The sequence below is a fragment of the Lycium ferocissimum genome, chromosome 2 (assembly GCF_029784015.1).
Source record: "Lycium ferocissimum isolate CSIRO_LF1 chromosome 2, AGI_CSIRO_Lferr_CH_V1, whole genome shotgun sequence".
In the NCBI taxonomy this organism is placed as follows: domain Eukaryota; kingdom Viridiplantae; phylum Streptophyta; class Magnoliopsida; order Solanales; family Solanaceae; genus Lycium; species Lycium ferocissimum.
Window position 1 is genome coordinate 30,009,315 of NC_081343.1, and position 22,944 is coordinate 30,032,258.

The window sequence follows — 22,944 nt, forward strand, 5'->3', positions numbered from 1 at the left end:
TGGACAATAGAAAAGCAGGTTCAGTCATGAAACTTATACCAAACATACTAAAGACGAGGCAAGAGCAAATATCAACCAATAATAAAAAGGAGGGGGAATTAAAAAAAAAGTGAAAGAGCAGAATGATTTTAGATACTTGGAAGATTTTAACATCACGTTAGCCACCACTCATCAAATGCTTTTAGAGGCATTTCACAAGGGCCAATCAACAGCCAGAATTATCTGATAACTGGACCTGGAAACAACTAACCTTTGATAAATCAATAGGGACGTCAAGATAATGATCCAAGAAATTTGCATTCTGCTCTGGATCAAGAAGCTCCAACATAGCACTTGCTGGATCACCAGCATGTCCCCTTCCCAGCTGTCATAGAAGCAAAAAGTACAGGGCTATCATTAAAAACTAATCTATAGTTATCCACATTTTTCCAATCATTAAGTGTGCAGAAGAAATCCAAGCAAAAACACAATATGTCATGCTCAAAATTCTTCCTTGTGGTCATTAGACAAAAAGAGAGATTCAAAAGTGAAAAAGAACCAAGACGTCTCTCGTAGTCAAAAGGCATATAACTGATGTGGCAACTCTGCGAACCATAACATACCTTATCAATTTCATCTATCAAAACAAGAGGATTAGCTGTTCCCACACTTTTTAAACATTGCACCATCTTCCCCGGCATGGCGCCAATATAAGTTCGTCGATGTCCCTTGATGTGTATTCCAAAGTTAGCCATGGAAATTCAAGATTCTGTGCACCACAAATTAACTCTGTTTGAGGTGGTCAGATTCTTTCCATACCTTTATTTCAGCAACATCAGACAATCCTCCAACAGAAAATCGGTAGAACTTGCGGTTCAATGCACGTGCAATTGAACGACCTATACTGGTTTTTCCCACTCCAGGAGGGCCAGAGAGGCATATGATTTTCCCTGTTCAAGTAAAACTGAGCAATGAGTGTTTCCAGTTCCTGACCCACATCATAAATTAAAATGAGATAAATCTGGTGAAGCACACGTGAAAGATAGTATCAGTGTATGGGATTAATATCATCACTTGAAACTGATATTGTCCTAGCTATAGTGGAAGGACTTTTTTGTAGAGTCTAATTTACCCTTCGTTTTTCGATCATATTGTTACTTTCGATACAAATATCTGTTTTTCCTCAGCAGTTCATAGTTCTCAAAAATTGCCCTCAACAATAAGCACATCCCAAGTTCAATGTCGTAAAGATATACAACTACAGCTGGTAATGAAAGTCAATCATCAATAGAACACCACACGGTAAATGCCCAATCATGGTCAGCACAATATCAGAAAGTAAGAAAAGCACCTTAGAACAAACTATGGCCCAAGGTGCAGCTATTTAAATCACATTTGTTGATTTTTAATGGAAGAAAAAGGAAAAGGGCAGCCCGGTGCAAAAAGCATCCCGCGTTAGTAGGGTCCAGGAAGGGCCTCACCCCAAGAGGTGTGATGTAGATAGCCTACCCTAATGCAAGCAGTCGTGGCTGAAAAAATAGGAGAAACATCTCGACTGACATAGAAATATTACCTAGTTTGACCACTAAATATTTCTTAAATGACCTAAAATTCACTTCTCCCCAGATTCTTGTTACACTGTGATGTCAAAATAGCATGTGGGAACCATAAATCTCAGTGTCTTGTGGATATATTTTCCATTGGCAGTGCTTCATGAGTCAAGCAGGCTCTCCAAGCTACCAGCCAGGTGAAACACTTCACCTTAGTTGGGACCACATTCTGCCAAATGGATTTCCAAGGTCCTAGTGTCCTCCCTGAAATTTCAGTCAAACCCTTGTTGTACAATCTGTTCACAGAGAACAGTCCATCTTGATTATGCTTCCATGTCAATTTATCTGGCTCAAAATTAGTTCCTTGAAATCCACCAATTACTGTCAGTAGTTCTGCTACCCATGCTATTTCCCAATCATTTAGAAGTCTTCTGAAAACTAAATTCCAGCCTTGAGGAGACCACATCTCCTCTATTGTACTATCTGAATTTGTGCTTATAGAAAATAAGCTAGGAAACAGTAGTTGTAATGTCCCCTGTCCACTCCAATTTTCCTTCCAGAAAAGAATCTTGTCACCCCTACCCTCCTTGTAGTTAACATTTGCCTTCAGAGCCAGCCAGAAAGCTCTAATGTCCCCCATACCCCCACACCATAGGTATTTGTCACCTCATTTGTACACCATTTCCCATTTTGGCTATACTTATGCTGGATTACCTCTTTCCATAGTGCCTGATCTTCCTGATTATATCTCCATAACCACTTCATGAGTAAGCTTTTATTCTGTAATTTTAAGTTCTTCACCGCCAATCCTCCATGCATTCTGCTTTGTTGAACTACTTCCCAATTTACCAAGTGAAACTTTTTTTCCTCATTGTTTCCTTGCCATAGAAAGCTTAGAGTGTCCAAAGCCTTAATCACCTTGCTTGGGATAGGAAATAAGGACATCACATATGTTGGCAAAGAATCCAAGGCTGAGTTGATTAAGATGAGTCTTCCTCCCAAGGATAGGTATTGAGATTTCCATAGAGCTAGTTTCTTTTCAATCTTCTCTATGATGCCATCCCAGATTTCCACTGCTTTATGCATTGATCCCAAAGGCATTCCAAGATAAACAGTAGGCAAATTCTCAATCTTGCAATTCAAAATGCTTGCAAACACTTGGATCTGCTGCACCTCCTTGACTGGCAATATACCGCTCTTCCTCCAGTTGACTTTCAGCCCAGAACATGCTTCAAAAACCACTAGTATCACCCTCAGATGGCAGATCTGTTCCTGATTTGCCTCACAAAAAACTACTGTATCATCAGCATACAGTAGATGGGAGATTTCCATAGCCTCATTAGCCCTATTTCTCACATTAAATCCTTTGATCCAGCTATTTTGAGAAGCAATTCTCATCCTGCTGTCCAAGCCTTCCATAGCTATAATGAAAAGGAAAGGGGATAAAGGGTCCCCCTGCCTGAGCCCCCTTTCTGCAGGAAAAAAACCCACAGGTTCTCCATTTACTAGAATAGAGAACCTGGTAGTTTTAATGCAGAACTCCATCCACTTTAGACACCTGCAATCAAACCCCATTTATCGTAGAGTGTTGATAAGAAAATTCCAGTTCAAATGATCATAGGCTTTTTCAATATCCAACTTGCACATCACTCCTGGCTCTTCTCCTCTAAGTCAGGTGTCAATACACTCACTTGCTATTAAAGCAGCATCCATAATTTGCCTCCCCTTTATGAATGCCATTTGGTGATTATTGACTAACTTGCTCACCACTCTCTTTAACCTTTCTGCCAGCACTTTGGAAATTATTTTGTACACACCAGTGATCAAACTAATGGGCCTAAAGTCCCTTAGTTCAGTTGCACCCACCTTCTTTGGAATCAAGGCCACAAAGGTGGCATTGAAACTTTTTTCAAACATTTGTTGAGAATGGAAATTCTGAAAAGTCAGCATCAAATCCTCCTTCAAAACATCCCAAAATGCCTGGAAGAAGGCCATTGTGTATCCATCCGGGCCAGGTGCCTTATCAACAACACATAGTTTGATCCCTTCCAATACTTCATCTTCTTCAAATTGCCTTGACATCCATATTTGCTCTTCTCCAGTAATGCTTTGGACACCTTGAATGTTCAAGTTTGGTCTCCATGCTTCTGTCTCCCGGTAAAGGTTCTGATAGAATTCTAGAATTGCATTCTGAATATCCATAGGTTCAGAGGAGCTAACTCCATCAACCATTAAAGTGTCAATAGTGTTGAATCTTTTGTCAGATGTGGCCATCCTGTGAAAATACTTTGTGTTTTTGTCTCCACTCTTGATCCATTATACTCTAGATCTCTGTCTCCAGGCTATCTCTTCATTTCTAGCCACTTCTTCATACTCCATAGCCAACCGAGCCTTCTGCAATTGCTCATCTTCAGTCAGAGGTCTTTGTTCTTGAATGACTTCTAGGCTGCCAACTTGTTCCAGTATTTTGTCTTTTCTTTCCCTCCAGTTTCCCTTACTCTCCTTGCTCCATTCTTTAAGTTTTCCTTTTAACAAGTTTAACTTTGCAGCTAACTTGTAGTCTGGTGGTCTTCCTGTAACATCAAGGAGCTCCACCATTCCTGCACTTTGCTTCTGAAACCATCCACCTTCAACCACCAATTTTCAAACTTGAAATAAGTTTTCTTAAAGGACCAATCTCCGCATGTTAGCATGATTGGATTATGATCAGATCCCAGGTTTGGCATTACATCCTGTTTGATCTGTAGGAACATTTCATCCCAAAGTGTTGAAAAGAGAAATCTGTCAATCCTAGAGGCAGTTCTGTGATTTGTCCCCCCTCTCCAAGTATAGGACCCCCGAAATAAAGGAGAATCCACCAACTCCGCCTCATTGATGCACTCAGAAAATTCCTTCATAGCACCAGATAGCCTGCTACATTCAATTCTTTCATATGGGAACCTTGTGACATTAAAGTCACCACAAACCACCCACGGACCCTCACATAAAGCCCTCATAGCACCTATCTCCTCCCACAGTTCCCTCCTTACAATTCTCCCACAATCAGCATAAACTGCTGTAATAAACCAGATGAGATCTTGATTTATCCCACACAATTTACAAGTTAAACTTAGATTCCCATTTTCCACTATTTCTCCACTCCACTGCCTCTTATCCCATAACACTATAATGCCCCCCTACTGCCTAATGACTCAAGCCATACACCCCCCACCCATCTGTTTCCCCAGAGTTGTTGTAGATAATTTCCCACTTGCCCACTCAATTTTGTTTCCACCAGAACATAGATATCAGCCCCCCATTGTTGTATTCTACTCCTTACAGTATTCCTTTTACTCTCCATATTCAACCCCCTCACGTTCCAAGAAACTATTTTTATCTTCATTATAAAAGAGTTATTAGTTTCCTCCCCCTACTTGATTCACTTCTTGGTTCCCCATCTTTGAAATTCATATCAAATATCAAATTTCTTAGCTCCCTAGGAACTGTCTGTTTATCAGCATTATGTTCTATTGAGATAGCTGAAGTTATCTCTTTTTCTCTCCTCTGGTCAATCTTTGTGAATAAAGCTTTGACCTCTCCCTAAAGCAACCTTCAAATGTTGCTCCGAATTCCTGGCTCATCCTCACAATATTACCCTGAACCCACAGGTTCGATCTCATCACTGCTTCCTTTTCACATTCAGAAAAATCAGTTTGTATGGGAGTAGTCTCTCCCAGTAGAGTTAGCTGGTTTGTGTTCCCATGTTCTTCAATTTTCTCTTCATCCTCTTGACTTTCAGTTGGCAAGACCATCTGCCTATCTTCTTCTTCTTCAAACTCTTGGTACTGATCCATTCCTTTATCTCCTGCATCTTTCCTCCTCGACCCAATATTTAAATTCGACACTTTCTTGAACCCTAAAACTGGGGAATCTGTGTGAAGTGATAATTTAGAAGAGGAGGGAATTGAAATTGCCTTTTGCATGTTGGTAGAAGCTTCCCAATTGGCAAAGCACTCGAGGAATTTGGATGCCATCTCTTTCAAGTTGTTGAAGTGATTCTTATAGCCATCTACAGTGGAACTATCGGGAGTTTTAAGTTCTGTAGAAGATGCACGTGACCCACCATGTGATTCACTTAAAACTAGTCCCTTTTCAGACTCACATTGGGCCAAACGATTAAATTTATTTGGGCCCAGAATTAAACCCTTCGCAGATCCAACATAAATTTGGCCCTTCTCAGTATTTGAATTTGAACCTACTGCACGTGCCACTGCAGAATCACGTGCAAAGTCAGCAACATCTGACTTTTCCTTCTGCTTAGCGACTGTAACTGTACTTTTACCCGGTGTCTTCGATATCTGCTGGGTAAAAGAATGTAACACCTCTTTCTCATCTTCTTCTCCGATGAAGACTCTCGCCGGAGATTCCACCCAAACCTGGAGGGTAAAAAGAAGTCTGCCTTGCTGCAGGATGACTTCTTTAGGAACCTCTCTACCATCTCCTTTGACTCTGATTCTAGCTCACTTTAGATGATTCCGGAGTTGAGTCTGTTCCTCTATTTCTAGCCAGCCTCCACAAAATTCACCAATGACTGAAGACTTCAGATGACTAGAATTGGAGCGGCACACCCACAACCCTAATCCAGACAGAATTTGGCATATTTCCTTTTTCTATGACTCCTGATAAAGAAGACCACCGCTGAAGGTTGATTTGGGCTCTTTTCCAGTGCCACTCCCCTTTCAGGGACTTGCTCAGCTATGCTTTTGGATGGAAATTCAAACAGAAATCGATTTTCTCCCATGGCATAAATATTGAGCCAATGGATCTGTTTCCAAGTGGAAGAAGTCCATCTTCGTAGGTCATACAGAGTTGGAACTTCCTCATTTACAAAGTAACCAACCAAGCATCTGCCAAGTACCATATTCTGATAACGTGTCATACCTTCTTTTATCTGAATAACTTCTCCCCTCTTTAATGCGGAACCTCCAACCACTTCATTGTTCGACCATTTACAGCTTTTAATTGCTTCTGCATATTGGAACTCTTTGTCCACAAACCTAGGCTCCCTCACATTAAATTTGTCAACAAAGCTATTAATGAATCTGCCAATCTTGTCAGCTAGATAGGTCCAGCCAGCATTAAACGATACTTCGGGTATGATTATCACCGCTCTCCTTCTCCCTCGTAAACTGATAATGCTAATATATCTGCCAAAGCCATAAAAATTCCTGGAGCAAAAGGTCTCAGAGAAACATTCTCTTCTCTTCCATCTTCTCACTACATTGCCTCGTACCTTTGATGCCTCCCTCATGTTCTGGACTATCCATTCCAAAGTCTTCTTGTTCAAAGAAACTCTTCTGATGAAATTTTTACCTCTTTCGGTCCCGTCAAACCAATGTTCTGTTGTATTTGAGGATCTAGTAATATCATAAGACTTAAAGCCTACCGCGAAATAAATGCTATCATCCATCTCCTAGAAGGTTGAAAGAAAAGGAAGTAGAGTGAGAAATCCGGTGATCAGAAGGACCATCGGAGTTGGTGACCTGTATCACAAAGCAACTTTAGTGCATTGCCTTGGGATAAGTGCCTGGGAGCATTTTTTAAATTTTTTCCTACTATAAACATTGCTTCAAGATGCACATTATGCAAGGAGGCCTTAGAGACAAACAATCACCTTGTCGTTCATTATAAAGTTACGGCACAAGTCTGGGCATTGTTCATTAATTTGGCTAAGGGTGAACTGGACTATGCCTGAACACACTACAGACCTTCTAAGCTGTTGGATAAGAAGGGGAGGGAGCAAGAGTCAGAAGATTTGGTGGAAAACAGTTCCTGCCTGCATCTGGTGGAACATTTGGAAGGAAAGAAACGACAGAATTTTTAAAGGCAAGGAAAGTTCATTGCAAAAGATCCAATGGAAGGTCATTACTTCATTAAGTTTTTGGTGTAAGGAACAATCCATAGAAGAGGAAGTTCAGTTAGTGGACTTTTTAGGATTACTGTAAGTATTTCTCTTTCAATAAAGTGTAAATTTTTGGAGGTGGCCAGCATACCCTTAATGCTGATGAATACAAAGTTACTAGTTTCAAAAAAAAAAAAATCCATTGGTCCATTATAATGCGTGAAAATGGAAAGTAAGCAATAACTGGATCATTTCTTTTTTTATATACTCCCTCCATCCCAATTATGTGGCACTGTTTAACTAGGCATGAAGTTTAAGAAAGAATTGAAGACTTTCGAAATTTGTGTCTAAAACAACCTTTAGACACTTCCTTTTGGAATAAGATAACAGTATATTATTCAACTGGTAAGCCAAGTACTTACAGAACAAAGGAAGCCTGGTAAATTACGGGAGGCCAAAAAGTCTACAAGTAGTTCTGCATCCTCTATATAATTCTCTTTCCACAAGAATTGAAAAGACAAAACACAATTCAGCTTTATTCTCTGTATAGAACTATTTCTATCCTCAAAACATCTACTATTCCTTCCTTCCACGCAGTACACCATATGCATGCAATAGTCATCCTCCATCACATCCTCTATTTGTCCTTTGTATTAATATTGTCCCAACACCATAACAGCTCCTTGGTGTCTTTTGGCATTACCCATTGGATCACATCCTATGTCGCTAAGACTCCTCAAAAATGTCGAGAAGTGCATGTCGGATCCTCCAAAAGTAGTGCATTTTTGGAGGACCCGACACGAATGCAGCAACATTTTTGAAGAGCCCGAGCAACATTGATCCCAACTAAGGAAAGGAACATCTGCCATTTATATATCAGTAACTTTACAGTACAGAAAAAGATTATTATTGCTTTCCTCCATCTCCTGGCATAGAAAGCATCTGGAGCTCAACTGAATTTTCCTTTTTTTTTTTTTTTTTTTTTTTTTTTGGAAACTTGTAATGTTGTATTGCTCAGCATTAAGGATATGCTGGCAACCTTAAGACAAAAAAAAAAAAAAAAAAAAAAACTACTAAGAAGAAGGGGTAGATACTACTTACAGAGAGCCTAACAAATCTACAAGTTCTGATTTCTCTATTTCTTTCTCTTTACACCAAAAATAAAAAGATACAATACAATTCCATTTAACTATGTGAATGGAATTGGACCTATCTTTAAAGCTTCTACTATTCCTCTCTCTCCACACAGTCCACCAGATACAGTGTGGGATAATTCTCCACCATTTCTTCTGGCTCTTTCTGCTTCCTCTTCTAATCCAGCAACTCAGTAGATCTGCAGTGTGCTCAGGCATGGTCATTTTGTGTTTGTGAGGGTACTGTGCAGTGAATTTACAATGTAGAAAGAGATGGCTGTTGGTCTCATCTGTTTCCCCACATAGTGGACATCTGGAGACAATGATCTGTCCCTTTCTCTTCAAAACTTCATGAGTCAAACTAGCCCTTCTAACTACCAGCCATGTAAAGCATTTCACTTAAGTTGGTGCTATATTTTTCCAAACATTTTTCCACAAAATTTGCTGGTTTCTGTTTTGTTGTGCATTGTCAATTTCATAGACCCTTTTAACTGAAAATTGCCCATCCTTGTTATGTTTCCATCTTATAGAATCTGAATCTGATTTAGTGCCACTGAAGCCCTCCAATTCATGCAGCAAATTTGACACCCTGTCCACTTCCCAATTATTCAAAAGTCTCCTAAATGATTAATCCCAGTCTGCAGTCTAGTGTGTACTAGTTCATTGCTATCAGGACTGTATCCAGGATTTGCCTTCCTTTTATGAATGTCATATGTTGTTTATCTACTAGTGTGTCCACCACCTGCTTCAATCTCTTTGGGAGAATCTTGGAAATTATTTTGTATACACTTCCAATCAGATTAATCGGCCTGAAATCTTTCAGCCATTCTTCTTAGGAATTAATGCCACAAAGGTAATATTAAAGCTTTTTCCAAAATATTCTTGGGAGTAGAAATTGTTCAAAGTCTTCATAATATCCCCTTTCAGTATCTCCCATCAAGCTTGGAGGAAGTCTATGGTGTAACCATCCGGTCCACGGGCCTTGTCAGTTGCACATATTTTGATGCTATTCAGCACCTCCAGCTCCTGAGAGGCCTTTCTACCTATGTCTTTTCTTCTCCTGTTACTGGAAAACAATTTTGAGTGTAAAAAGCAGGCTATGTCTCAGTTTCTGCATATAAATTTTTTTAGAAGGTCAAAATTTCTTCTTTAATGCCCTCTCGTTCCAGATATCACTTTCCCATTAATCTCAATATAATCAATGTTGTTGAACCTTTTGCGGAGATTGGCCATCTTATGAAATAGTTTGTCTCCCTATCCACTTGTTCAACCATAGCGCCCTAGATTTTTGTCTCCAAGCAATTCCTCAAACCTGACTATCGCTTCAAACTTCATAGGTAGATTTGCCTCTATGAGAAATTTATCATCAGATAGACTGGTCACTCTTGTATTTTGTCAAGAGTGCTCACTTGGTTAAGAATATCAGCCACTCTCTTTTGCGAGTTACCATACTTTATTGAGTTCCATTCTTTAAACTTATCTTTGAGCAGCTTTAACTTAGTTGCAAAACTAAAATCAGGTCTACGTGCAGCTTTGACAGATTCTCACTATTCCTTAACCCTCTCTTTGGAGCCATAAGTTTCCAGTTCTAAAATTTGAAGTACAATTATTTGGCGACCCAGTCCCCCAATGAAGTTGAATAGGTCTATGGTCAGAACAGAAATCTGGAACCATCAGTTTCTAAACTTTTCATCCCACTCTACAGAACAGAAATCTATCAATCCTAGAAGCAATTCTGTAGTTATTTTCCCTCACACGTGTAAGATCCTCCAAAAGGGGGATCAATTAGCTCGAGGTTATTAATGATTTTTGAGAAATCAGACATAGCTTTAGAATAAGTACTATGGCTCCTTCCATCAGAATACCTAGTAGTATTAAAGTCACCACACGCTATCCATAGACAATTACATAAACCTCTGTGCCCCGTCAGTTCCTACCATAGCTCTTTTCTTTCTGTACAGGTTGAAGCATACACCCTGTGAGAAACCTGGTGAAATTTTGAGCAAACACTATCATCTTGCATGAAGTTGATTGTTGACCAATGCATACTAGCTCCCTTCCATCACTCTCTTGTCCCACATTATTAATATGCCCCCTCTGGTTCCACTTGCTTCCCGATAAAAATAATTGACCCATATAGATCTCTATAAGTGTGGTACTAGGCTGCCCACATCACCATCAAATTTAGTTTTTTGTAGAATAACTACCTCTGCCTTCTCATCTAATTACTTGTGCTTTCATAACAAGCCTTAACTATAAATCAATTCAGTAGGGATAAATGAGAATTTTGAAGTTTAATTTTTTGTAAATATAAAATGGTGACATTTTATTTGGGACAGAATAAAAAGGAAAGTGTCACATTAATTGGGACAAAGGGAGTATATGATTATGGATAGATCTTGCAAAATTAAAGATGTTAAAAAAATGAGGGTCATTATTTCCAAAAATAAAAAACTGGCATTTACCAACCTTGCGAGGTTCCTCTGAGTTTTCCCACAGCTATAAATTCCAAGATCCTTTCCTTAACATCGCTTAACCCATAATGGTCTTCGTCAAGAACTTTTTCTGCCCGTAGTACATCAAAGTTTTCATCACTGCATTTTCGATCACAAAAGAAGAAAATCTTAGGAACCAATGCCAATAAAACCGTGGCAGAGAACAAAACTATAAAGCCAAGTCTAGCGCCATCAGCAGACATGGACTATGACAAATCAAGCTCCCAACTTATCCTATATAACGAGCCCATCATCAGTACAATCCTAATCTTGCTCTCACGAATGCGATTCTTCTTATGATAGACCCTGGGCTAAACTCATAAATTGGGATGCCAAGGAAGCATTATTAAAGCCAGAAGCATGACATGTGAGAACCCAAATAAGAGGAACAGAAGGAGAAAGAAAAGTTGAAGACAACTCAATATTACTCGATAGAAATCTAGGCAAGTCACATCACTAGGCAATAAGGTTATAAAAAACAGTGTACTTGATGTCATGTCTACCTATATGATGTTTTTATTTCCAAACCCTGCAAGTGTTGTGAAGAGATTGGATGCACTTAGAAGGAACTTTCTTTGGCAAAGGAAACAGTGACAAGAGAAAGGTCCATCCGATCAGATACAGCCACTTACAGCTAGTAAGAAGGAAGGGGGTCTTTGAGATCGGGAACTTGAGAGTCTAGAATCAAAGCCTAATGATGAAATGGTTATGGAGGTTTGCTGCTGAAGAACAATCTCTGTGGAAGGATGTTATCAAGTTAAAATATGGGATGTATGGAAATTGATACCTAAAGTTGTGAACAACCCTTATGGGGTCATTTTATGGAAATCCATCAGAAGCTTATGGCCTAAATTCAAAAACAAACCCAGCTTCAAAGTAGGAAATGAATGAAGACATCCTTTTGGAAAGACAACAGCCTAGACCAAAGATCACTGAAGGAGCTCTTCCCTGATATTTGTAACTTCAATTAGCAGCAGGAAGCAACTGTGGGAGAGGTCTGGGTAAACTCATGATCGAATCTCAATTCCAGTAGACTGTTAAATGACTGGGAGATTGGCAGGTTAACAAAGTCTAACAACACCCTAGAACAATTCAGAGAGATTTCTGCCACTGAAGATGGTAATTTTAGGCCTGGGAATAGACAAGGTGAATTCTCTGTTAAGTCAACTTTATTAGGAACTTAACATTTCAAATAATCAGATTAACTGGCCTTGGAAATTGATATGGAAAGTGAAATTCCATACAAGTTGCTTCTTTTGCATGGCTTTTGGCCCCAAAAAAAAAAAAAAAAAAAAAAAAAAAGGAAACTTCACAATCTCTTTTTGTACTGTAGAATAACAGATCAATTATCGAAGACTTTGGTGGGTCATGCCAAGAAGAATTCATGAAGTCCTAGCATGCTGGAATAGAGATGGTAGCCTATCCAATTAGAAAGAGAGATGGAAGATTGTCCCAGCTTTCATTTGGTGGACAATTTGGAAGGAGAGAAATCAAAGATGTGGTGAAGACAACAACAGTTCTATACAGAAGCTGAAGGTGAATTGTCTAGTCCTTTCCTATATTTGGTGTACACAAAAGTATTTAGAAGATGTTGGGTCTATTTTTGATGTTTTAGATTACTTGTAAGAAGACAAAGTGCTAGAAACTATAATTGTACTTCACTTTCTAATTATGGAAGATTACACTGCTTTGTGTAGTCCAGTTTATATATATACAAATATAGTTACCTTCTCAAAATATAAGAACACTTCCCATTTTGTTATTTAAGTCACCTTCTCTCAAACAGATTCCACTATGATAGATAATCAAGGATATGTCATCAAAAAATATGATAGATAATCAAGGATAAAGATAAAATCAGTTGAATTGAACCCAAGACGAAACAACAAGAGTCAAGATAGGCAACTAACCTGTAACTACCCCATGGCAGGGCAGTCAACCAATCAAGATAATTACGTGTTACGTTAAATTCACTTGAACTAGCTTCCAATAGTTGCAGTTTTGTAAGTTCTTCTTCAATAACTTGCATAACATGTGCCGGTATTTTTTCTTTATTAGGCTCCAGCCTTTCCCTGAACTTTGCTGCAGTAATAAACATAGGTAATTCCACACCATTAGATGTAATAAAAAGGAAACAACACACTGTAGGTCTAAGCCAAGCGAACCTAATAATTAGGCAATATCTTCTCTCAACTTCAAAACCAAAACAAGGTCTGTCCAAAAATGTTACAAAGTGCAACTTTACCCTAGTTTGTGTAAATTATTGAGAAATGAAACAGTGAAAACCACATTTTAGAGTATGTTGTAATGTTCATTCTCACAAGAAATGTAGAACAAGAACCTCCATAAGCATTACATTCCTTAACAGAAGCAAAGGGGAGAAGAAAGAGTATATGACGGAGAAAGCAAGTAGCCTTCTAAATACCGCAGTATATTAAGAAGGGAAACAGGAAGGAATTCAAGAGAAAAAGAAAAGATTGCAGGAGGATAAATCTGAATCATGAGCAGTCCATAACTTGAATAAACGACATTGCAGTGCCTCGGATAATGTGCAGTAAATCCATGTTGAAGTAACTTTGCAACAATACCAAGTATGGTAGACATTAACCTTTCGGAAATCGAAGTTGAAGGATTCCAAATATCGTCTTATCAAGTGCTTTAGTAAGAACCAAAAAGCCCCTTACAAATAATATGTGTTTTAATCTGTCAAATAGCAATGTCTTAAAATAGTTTTAGAAGGTGTGTCAATAAAGTTGGTTGGACAGTGTACAACGAAAAATCAACATTCAACTTTCTATTAGTAAAGCCAATAGTAGCCTGAATGCTATTCATGCTTCTTGTGGAGAGTCAATGGTAAAACAAGATCAATCGGCCATCATATAACTTTTATGACAGAAAGGACAAAACTGCAAATGGTTTTCTTATGCTACTGCTCCCAGGATTTTTACCAGGGCAGTATAAGATGTTTCACTGGCCAACTGGACATGTCTGGCCGTAATAAATCCAAAAAGTACATCATCCATTTCAGTAATAATTAAGAAAACGAACCAGAAAGAGCTGTCTTGTCATCAGTCTCCAAACCTAGTTCCTGCATTTAAGGCAATCAAAATCACAGTCATACCGAAAGTGCCCGTGTGAGGAAGCAATTTTGAAATCAACTCTTTCATTCAAAACACAATGGATCAGACATAAGAATCAGAAGCTCAACATATATAGGAATAAACATATGTAAGTTTAACTAAGTTTAAGGATGTTAACATAAAAAGCTGCACATAGCCACATGCCTTCTTTATGGCCTTTAATTGTTCATTCAACAAATAACGGCGTTGCTCTCCACTTATCTTTTCTTCGATTGCTTTTGCTATTGATTCCTGCAGAAAACAAAGAAGACGTAAATTTCTAAATGCATGCATAACAATTCAAAGTTCTGGTACGTGCATTTACCTGAATCTTACTAATCTCCATTTCTTTCTTCACTATCTCCAGCGTAAGTTGTAACCGTTTATGCACCTGATGTGGGTATTATGAGGTTAGCTATAAAACAAAATGAAGGGACCATTCACTTAATCTTATATACACACTGTATTTTGATCCCTCAGCAGACAAAAAGGGAGATCCTTGTGCCAGTGAAGATTGCTTCCAAAAAAATACAACAAAAAAAAAAGACATTGCTTTATTTCCAACACGCCGGACAGGAAGGGATCTATGTCCATCTCCAACTTCCTTTCAGTCCACATAGGAAATTTAGGCTTTCTCTATTGCGAGTCATCAAAGGGGGAATGTCCATACGCTGGTTCAATAAGCCAAGGAAAAACAACCACCGCTTGGTTTTGACATTCAAGCGCTCAGTTCAATTGAAAATCTTGAAATAACCATTAATGCGAGTAAATGATCCTTTAACCCACCAATTGGTCTCTGATGATCGAATGAGGAAATAAAATTTCTTAGCTGTTCTAAACTGAATATTTTCCCTTTCTAATTTCTCAAAATAAGTAGCTTCACTTTAACAAACTTTAGGTTCCTAAGCCATTTTCGAGCAAAGAAAGCCAATGAGAGGGATTTTGCCTATCAGCGAGAAATTGAGAGTTTACCGATAAGATGTTTTCTTTGATCCTCCCTTTTTGAACTTTCAGCCCTTTCCCTTTTTAGATCAAGGAAGCACTAAGTAACATAAATCTTTGTGTGGATAAATTTTATAGAAAACAAATGGTGACGAAAAATTCTTAGACCTGCCTCATAGTACTAAAACCTCGTGGTCCTCAAGAGTGATTAAACTTACGAAACTGGTAAAGCAATACATCCACTTATACGTAGTAACTGCCCAGCAGTCATTACATTAGCAGAAGCTCATAGGCTCCTCTCTCTCTCCCTCTCTCTCTCTCTCTCTCTCTCTCTCTCTCTCTCTCTCTCTGTGTCTCTGAAAGAAGATTAACCAAAAGTAAATTTTTTAGTTAAATCTTATAGAAAACAAATGGCGAGGAAAATTTCTTAGACCTGCCTCCTAGTAATAAAACCTCGCTGTCTCCAAGAGTGGATAGAATTTACAATACTGGTAAACCAATGCATCCACTTATATAGTTATATGTAGGCTCCGCCCAGTAGTCATTATGTTATAGAAGTTCACAGGCTCCTCTCTCCAAGGGGTTTGTATTGACACAACGCACATACAGAAAATGGTATGTATCTAACTTCTTGAACCACAGGAACTTACATCTAGCTCTTCAAGCACTTGCTGGCATTGTAGCTTGTTGGCTCCAGATATTGCTGCTCCAAAATCTGCTAACCTTGCATAATTGAAATCACCAATATGCTGTAGCTTCAAGAAGTTAGAATATTGAATGGTGATAAACATAGTAATACGCATGCAATACATAAAAAGACAAAAATCTATTGGTTGAATCATTATATAGGCAATAATGATAAAAGAGCTTCTATTTTTATTGCACCAAAAATTACAAGAGGTCCTTTTGAATACTTTCTGTTTCTTCATGAAGTAGAGAGGACAGGCTAGGGAAAAATCGCACATTTCTGACTCTGTTGAGACCGTATGGTGGAACAGCAAGATTTTTTAATCTGAAGTTGTAACAGATTTAAAGGCGTAACAAGAAGATCTTCTAAAATGAATGATTTTCCAAGATCAGGATATCTACTATTCCACTGAAAATTATGAAGGATAGGAGAAGATGCTGGGACTTGATCAGCAATAGGTATGCATCAGGATATACCATCATTTCTCACACAAAAAATAGAAGGTGCGACAATATTTTAGCAATATATGGGCATCCTTCTATTAAAAAACGAATGGCAATGTCATAGTGCCCTCTGTGTACAAAATGGGAATGAGACCAAATAGAGTGTGACAAATACAGATCATAAATCCAAAAAACACAAATACTAAGCTAAGACTCATTGTTAAACTAGTCAAGATTCGTGAAGTCTACATCACTTGATGCTTCATATGTAAGTTTAGGTATAAGATGTGAACCATTCATGACTAACCCCAATCGGTGGAATGGCATAATAACAATTGTGGTGACATCTGGTAGATGTTTGGAATTGAATGAGTGATATTGGACAATGGTAAGAATCTGCTACTGGGGTCGAGATATCGGAGGAAGAGACAAAGGGAGGTAGTTCCTTTGGTGCTCAAGCACAATATTACACCATTAGTAAACTTTCCAGAGACATAAATACAAGTACACTGCTCAACCTGTCAAAAAAAGGATAGCCAACCTCAACTAGTCTAAATTTATATTTACATTTTGAGCATTTGTGATTTTGTTTTTATCAGGACATTTTGAGTATTTGAGAATTAATTGGAACTTGTGATGACTCTAAAGGAAAAATGATTTCCTCTAGAAGATCAATCAGTAAAGTGCATTTAGAATTGGATGGGGTAACTACACTTGCAGCATAAACGGTTCTCCCTCTTCTATCCAACAGCTATGATCTCCTAAACAATGACAACATACCCTGTGAAATCCCACAAAGTGGGGTAGAGTGCATGCAGACCTTACCCCTACCTTGGGGGGTAGAGAGGTTGTTTCTGGTAAACCCTCGGCATAAGGACAAGCAATTCAAAGCAGTACAAAAAAAGAAATAAAGGAAATGAATAGGCCATGGCAAAATACTACAAAAACATGATAGAGCAGTAACAACCACAAAAGGAGTAGTGACAAGACAACCACAAATTAATACGATAATCGAAGTACATGAAACAACAAATAGTAGCAGAAATCGAAGGACAAGAAAGTACAGAGTAATAGTACGATGATCTCCTAAAGTATTCCCAAAAAATAAGTGTAGCAGAGGCACATGGTACCCAGTCACAACCAGAACAGACCAACATATAACTTCTTAGTGAATAGAGGTAAACAAGAGGAGGAGTTGGAAGAGGGGAAGTAAAAAAGAGAGGTAAGATATGTTCATTGGCGCTCCCGTTGGTTCTTTCTTGCCCTAACGGGGATTGAGGCAGGGTAACTCTTTCCCACCATACCTTTTTATTATGTTGATGGAAAGCCTCAGCAGAATGATATCTAAAGCAGTGTCACTTAACTGGCTGAGAGGTGGAAATCGGTAACCGTGGTAATTGCATAGGAATATCTCATATACTATATGCTGATGACACTTTAATGTTATGTGATGTGATGCAGAAAAGGAGCAAATTTTACATTGGAATGGGATTCTTATTGCTTTTGAGGCTGTATCTGGACTTCATATAAACCTGAGGAAGGACAATTTATTTTCAATACATGCTGACCAGCATGCTCAGCCACTGACAGACACTTTGGGTTGCAAGCTACAAACTTTTCCCACCTCTTCTGAGACTACCTCCTGGAGCAAAATATAGAGATAACAGAATATGGGAAGGAATAATTGAAAAATGCGAGAAGAAATTATGTACATGGAAAAGACATCTTTTCTTTGGGTGGAAGATTGATGTTAGTTAACAGCGTACTTGATGGCATTCTGACATCTTCAATGTCAGAGATGCCCATATCAACCAAGTTGGAGGAGCATGTGAAGGATCAGATGGAAATTTTATGGGAAGGTAATCAGGATTCCAAGAAGTTTCACTTGATAAAGTGGGAAATAGTCACGCTTTGCAAGGAAGGAGGTGGTTTGGGTGTCGGGAACATTAAGCTCTATAATAGAAGTTTACTCTTCAAATGGCTATGGAGATGGAGCGACATAAGTAAGAGCACTAAAAGGAGGTCATCAAGGCTAAATATGGGTTCCAATATTTGGGGAAACAACTCAAATAGCATCTCCCCAGGGCACTGCAATATGGAAACATATCAAGAATCTGTGGGAGGAATTCAAAACATACACTAGATTAAGCATCGGAGATGGAAGAGGTTTAGATTTTGGCAAGACAAGCGGCTTGGAAATGATACATTAGCCGACTCTTTGCCTGATTTATGCAGTCTAGTGTTGAATAAAGATGTTACCATATCAGACAGTTGTGATGGCAGCACCTGGATCTTTCAGTGTAGAAGAAATTTCAATGATTGCGAGACTGAAAGCATCAACAGATTGCTGGAGATGACTCAGAACGCAAATGCTTCCCTTAGAAGAATGAAAGCAATAAGTCGCTGTCCCTTTACCCTCCCATTCCACTTCTTCAGCGAAAAATGCTACAAAATTATCTTTTGGATATGGCACTATTTTTTTTTTGAAAATGTAACATTGGTATGTATTGACTTGATCAGTGCATAGATTGCACTGGAACCATATTTACAGCAAAAGTGAGAAAGCTGATCCAAAACTCTGAAAATCTAACAAGAGCCTAGGATTTCAGTTATGGAATCAGTCTCCTCAAAGTAAATCTGCTTGCACCAAAAACAAAAAAGTTTGACACAATTTAGCTTGATCTTTTGTACATCACTACTACTGTCTTCAAAGCACCGTGAATTTCTCTCTTTCCATATTGTCCACCAAATGCAAGCTGGGACAATCCTCCATCTGTCTGAGGCTTCTATTCCTGCCTCCTCCCAAATATGGAGTAGATTAGTAATCCTATTTGGCATTACCCAGACAATGCCCCTGAGATTCACAAAGATCCTCCAAAGCTGTATTGTGATCCGACAATGTAAAAATAGATGGTTGACTGTCTCACCCTCTTCACTACATAAGTAACATCTGGAACAAAGAGAGAATTTTCTCTTTTTTTACAAGTTTTCTTGAGTCAGTACTGCTTCCCTTGCCAACAACCATGTGAAACATGCAACTTTGAATGGTACCTTCACTTTCCAAATGTGCTTCCAAGGCCAAAGTTGCACCTGCTGGTTACTCTGGTTCAAAAATTTGTATGCTGTGCTCACTTTGTAAATGCCTTTGCTGTCTTCTTTCCACCTCAATTTATCTGCACCTTCTTGTATGCCTTTAAACTCTTCTAGTAGCCTGAAAAACTCTGTCAGTGTGTTGATTTCCCAGTCATTGAAGTTTCTCCTGAACTGAAGGTTCCATCCATGATTGTCCCATACCTCAGCTACTTTCTTGTGTTGATTTACTGCCAGCCCATGAATGACAGGAAATAATTCCTTTAGACTAGTGTTTCCCAACCATTTGTCCTCCCAAAAGAAGTTTTGTGGCCATTACTCACCTTAATGGTGGAATGGTTCCACAGGAAAGGCCAAAGAGCTCTGATGGATCTCCACAAACCAACACCATAAGGGGTGTGTGCACCTCCTTGGTCATCCACTTATTTTCTTCCCCATATTTTGCTTTGATCATTCTTCCCCAGTATGGTTGAGGTGTATGTGAGTACCTCCATAACCATTTAAGTCTTAAAGCTTTGCTCTGCAGCTTTAAATTCCTGATACCTAGTCCTCCCTGCTTCTTCCCCAGTAGAACATTAGCCCACTTGACTAAATGGAAAACCTTTTTATCTTGATCACCCTTCCGAGAAAGTCCCTCCTGATCTTGTCTAGTCTTTCAATCACTCCAACAGGGATGGGAAAAACAGACATCATATAGGTAGGAGTGCATCCAGAACTGAATTTATAAGTGTGACTCTGCCCCCTAGAGATACATATTGTGACTTCCACCTGGATAGCTTTTTCTCACATTTTTCAATCACAGGGTTCCAGATATTCAAGGACTTTGATTTGGCTCCTAAAGGCATGCCCAAGTAAGTAGTTGGCAGTTCCCCTACTTCTCCACCTAAAATCCTGGTCAATTCCTCCATATTATTCACATCATTAATTGGATATATGTGACTCTTTCTCCAATTAATGTGTAACCCAGAAATCCCTTCAAACAGTACCAGAATTACTCTCAAAATCCTCAGTTGATCTTCTTCAGCATCACAAAAGATCAGGGTGTCATCTGCATACTGTAGATGAGTGATTTCCATGTTGGCATTTACATTTGCACTTGTGGCAACCTCAAAACCTTTGATCCAGTCATTTGTTCTTGCCACTTTTATCATGTTATTCAAGCCCTCCACGACCAGTATAAACAAAAAAAAGGAGACAAAGGATCCCCTGTCTCAACCCTCTATGTGCAGGGAAAAAACCTTCAGGAGAGCCATTGATAAGAACTGAGAATCTGACAGTTGAAATGCAGAATCTAATCCACTTGATCCATTTTTCTCCAAAACCCATACATTCGAGCACCTTCAGCAAAAATTCCCAGTTGACATGATCATATGCCTTTTCAATGTCTAATTTGCATAAGATTCCTGGCTTGCCTTGTTTGATTCTTGAGTCCACTGCTTCATTGGTAATTAGAATTGCATCCATTATTTGTCTATCTTTAACGAATGCCATTTGTTGAACATCCACCAGCTTGCCTATAACTCTTTTCAATCTTTCTGTTAACACCTTAGAAATTAGTTTATAGACACTACCTATAAGACTGATGGGTCTGAAATCTCTCAACTCCTTGGCACCTGTTTTTTTTGGAATTAGGGCTATGTAAGTTGCATTGTAGCTTTTCTCAAAAACTCCCTGAGAGTGAAAGTTGTTAAAAGTGGCCATGATATCTAGCTTCAGAATTTCCCAACATTTGATCAAAAAGCCCATTGTGTACCCATCAGGGCCAGGAGCTTTGTCCATGGCACACATTTTCAGACATGAAAACACCTCCTGTTCATCAAATTCTCCCTGTAAAGCAACTTTTTCTTCCTCATTGATCACTGGACAGTTGAAAGGATTGTATGAAGGTCTCCAACCAATTGATTCAGTGTACAACCTCTCATAGAAATCAATAATTTCCCCTTTAATTCTTTCTGGATCCTCCACAGTTTCTTCTTGAATCATCAATTGATCAATGTTGTTACTTCTCTTATGTGCATTGGCCACCTTATGAAAGAAGCTGGTGTTCCTATCCCCTTCTTTGAGCCAAAGAGCCCTTGATCTTTGCCTCCAAGCTATTTCCTCATTTTTTAAATACTCCTCATAATCCATCAACAGCGATGCTTTCAGTATTGATTCATCTTCTGTCAACACCCTATTCTCCAGGACAGCATCTAGAGTTGCTAGTTGACTCAAAATATGTGTTTTTTGTGACCCAAGTTTCCCTGGCTTGTTCTACTCCATTCTTTCAGCTTGGCTTTTAAAGCTTTGAACTTGCAAGCCATAATGTAATCAGGTTTGCCTTCGAAGACAAAAGAATTCCACCAATCCCTGATTCTTTCCACAAACTCTTCAGTGTTCAACCACCAGTTTTCAAATTTGAAGTAAGACTTGTTGTATCCCCACACTCCACACTGAAGTGAGACTGGAAAGTGATCAGATTCCAGTCTTTGCAACAGTGACTGCTTGATATTTCTGAACTTGTCATCCCATTCTTTAGAAATTAACACCCTATCAATTCTGGATGCTATTCTACAATTGTCACCCTTATACCATGTGTAACACCCTCCTTCCAGCTGGGGATCTACCAATTCCATATCTTCTATAAAATCTGAGAATTCTTCCATGGCAGGGGTTCTTCTTCTGCAATTCATTGTTTCAGAAGGAAATCTTGTAACATTAAAATCACCACAAACAGCCCAAGGCCCCTCCATTAGACCCCGAACTGCCCCAATTTCATCCCACACATGTTCCCTCTTTGCTCTACTGTTTGGCGCATATACTCCAGTTATATAACATTCAAAATCTTGAAGGAGTGCCACAAACTTGCAAGATAAAGTATATGCACCAATCTCCAAAGTCTCCCCTTTCCACACTCTACTGTCCCATAACATTAAAATTCCCCCTCTAGTGCCACTAGCCTCTAGACAAGCAAATTTTACCCATCTACCTCCCCAAAGATCTTTGATAATCTCTTTAACCTCCCCTTCCAGTTTAGATTCTTGTAAACATATGATATCAGCATGCCAGTCTTGTATAAGGCTCTTCACAACTCTTCTCTTGTCCCTATTGTTCAGCCCCCTTACATTCCATGACACCAGGTTTAACTTCATTTAGATCGGCTTCCTCCTTCCCCCTTATCTCTCTTCCCATCATTCTTGTACTTTACATCAAAAGAAATAAGTCCCTTGAGCTCCTGAGTCCCCTTGTATCTAGTCCTCTTTGCCACAGACACTGCCTCCAATTTTCTGGCCTGTCTACTGCTGTCTATTTGCATCAGTAGTTCCACTGCTTCCTCCTCATGCCCCTTGAAATCAATCCCAAAAATTTTCCCCAGTTTAATCATGTTTTGCTTCACCCATGTAGTATTCATCTCCTCCTTATGCAACATTAAACTCATGTCTTGTTGAATAGGTTCTGCATCTTCTAATACCCATTCTTCAATTTCTGAATTACCTTGCCTGATCACTGTGGCAAGTTGCTCTTTTGGTGCTTGCTTGTCTATCTCAGAATTATCTGCAATAAGGTTCACCACCATGTTCTCAATAGTTTTCTTCATCTGCAAGTCTTCTACGCCTGTGTCTGAGTCTTTTCCCCCATAGCTTA

At 38.9% G+C, this 22,944-nt stretch overlaps 1 protein-coding gene across 1 annotated transcript in view; it reads right to left on the reverse strand.

Moving 5' to 3' along the window:
- LOC132034679 (lon protease homolog, mitochondrial-like) overlaps positions 1–22,944 on the reverse strand; it is a 41,692-nt gene that overhangs the window by 7,532 nt on the left and 11,216 nt on the right. The window contains exons 7-15 of the mRNA XM_059425055.1: positions 15,750–15,848; positions 14,483–14,548; positions 14,323–14,409; positions 14,087–14,126; positions 12,949–13,120; positions 11,013–11,137; positions 799–929; positions 603–707; positions 251–364 (exon numbers count right to left, since the gene is read on the reverse strand). Of these exons, the coding sequence (XP_059281038.1) occupies positions 251–364; positions 603–707; positions 799–929; positions 11,013–11,137; positions 12,949–13,120; positions 14,087–14,126; positions 14,323–14,409; positions 14,483–14,548; positions 15,750–15,848 (939 nt within the window). The remainder of the gene's footprint in view (positions 1–250; positions 365–602; positions 708–798; positions 930–11,012; positions 11,138–12,948; positions 13,121–14,086; positions 14,127–14,322; positions 14,410–14,482; positions 14,549–15,749; positions 15,849–22,944) is intronic.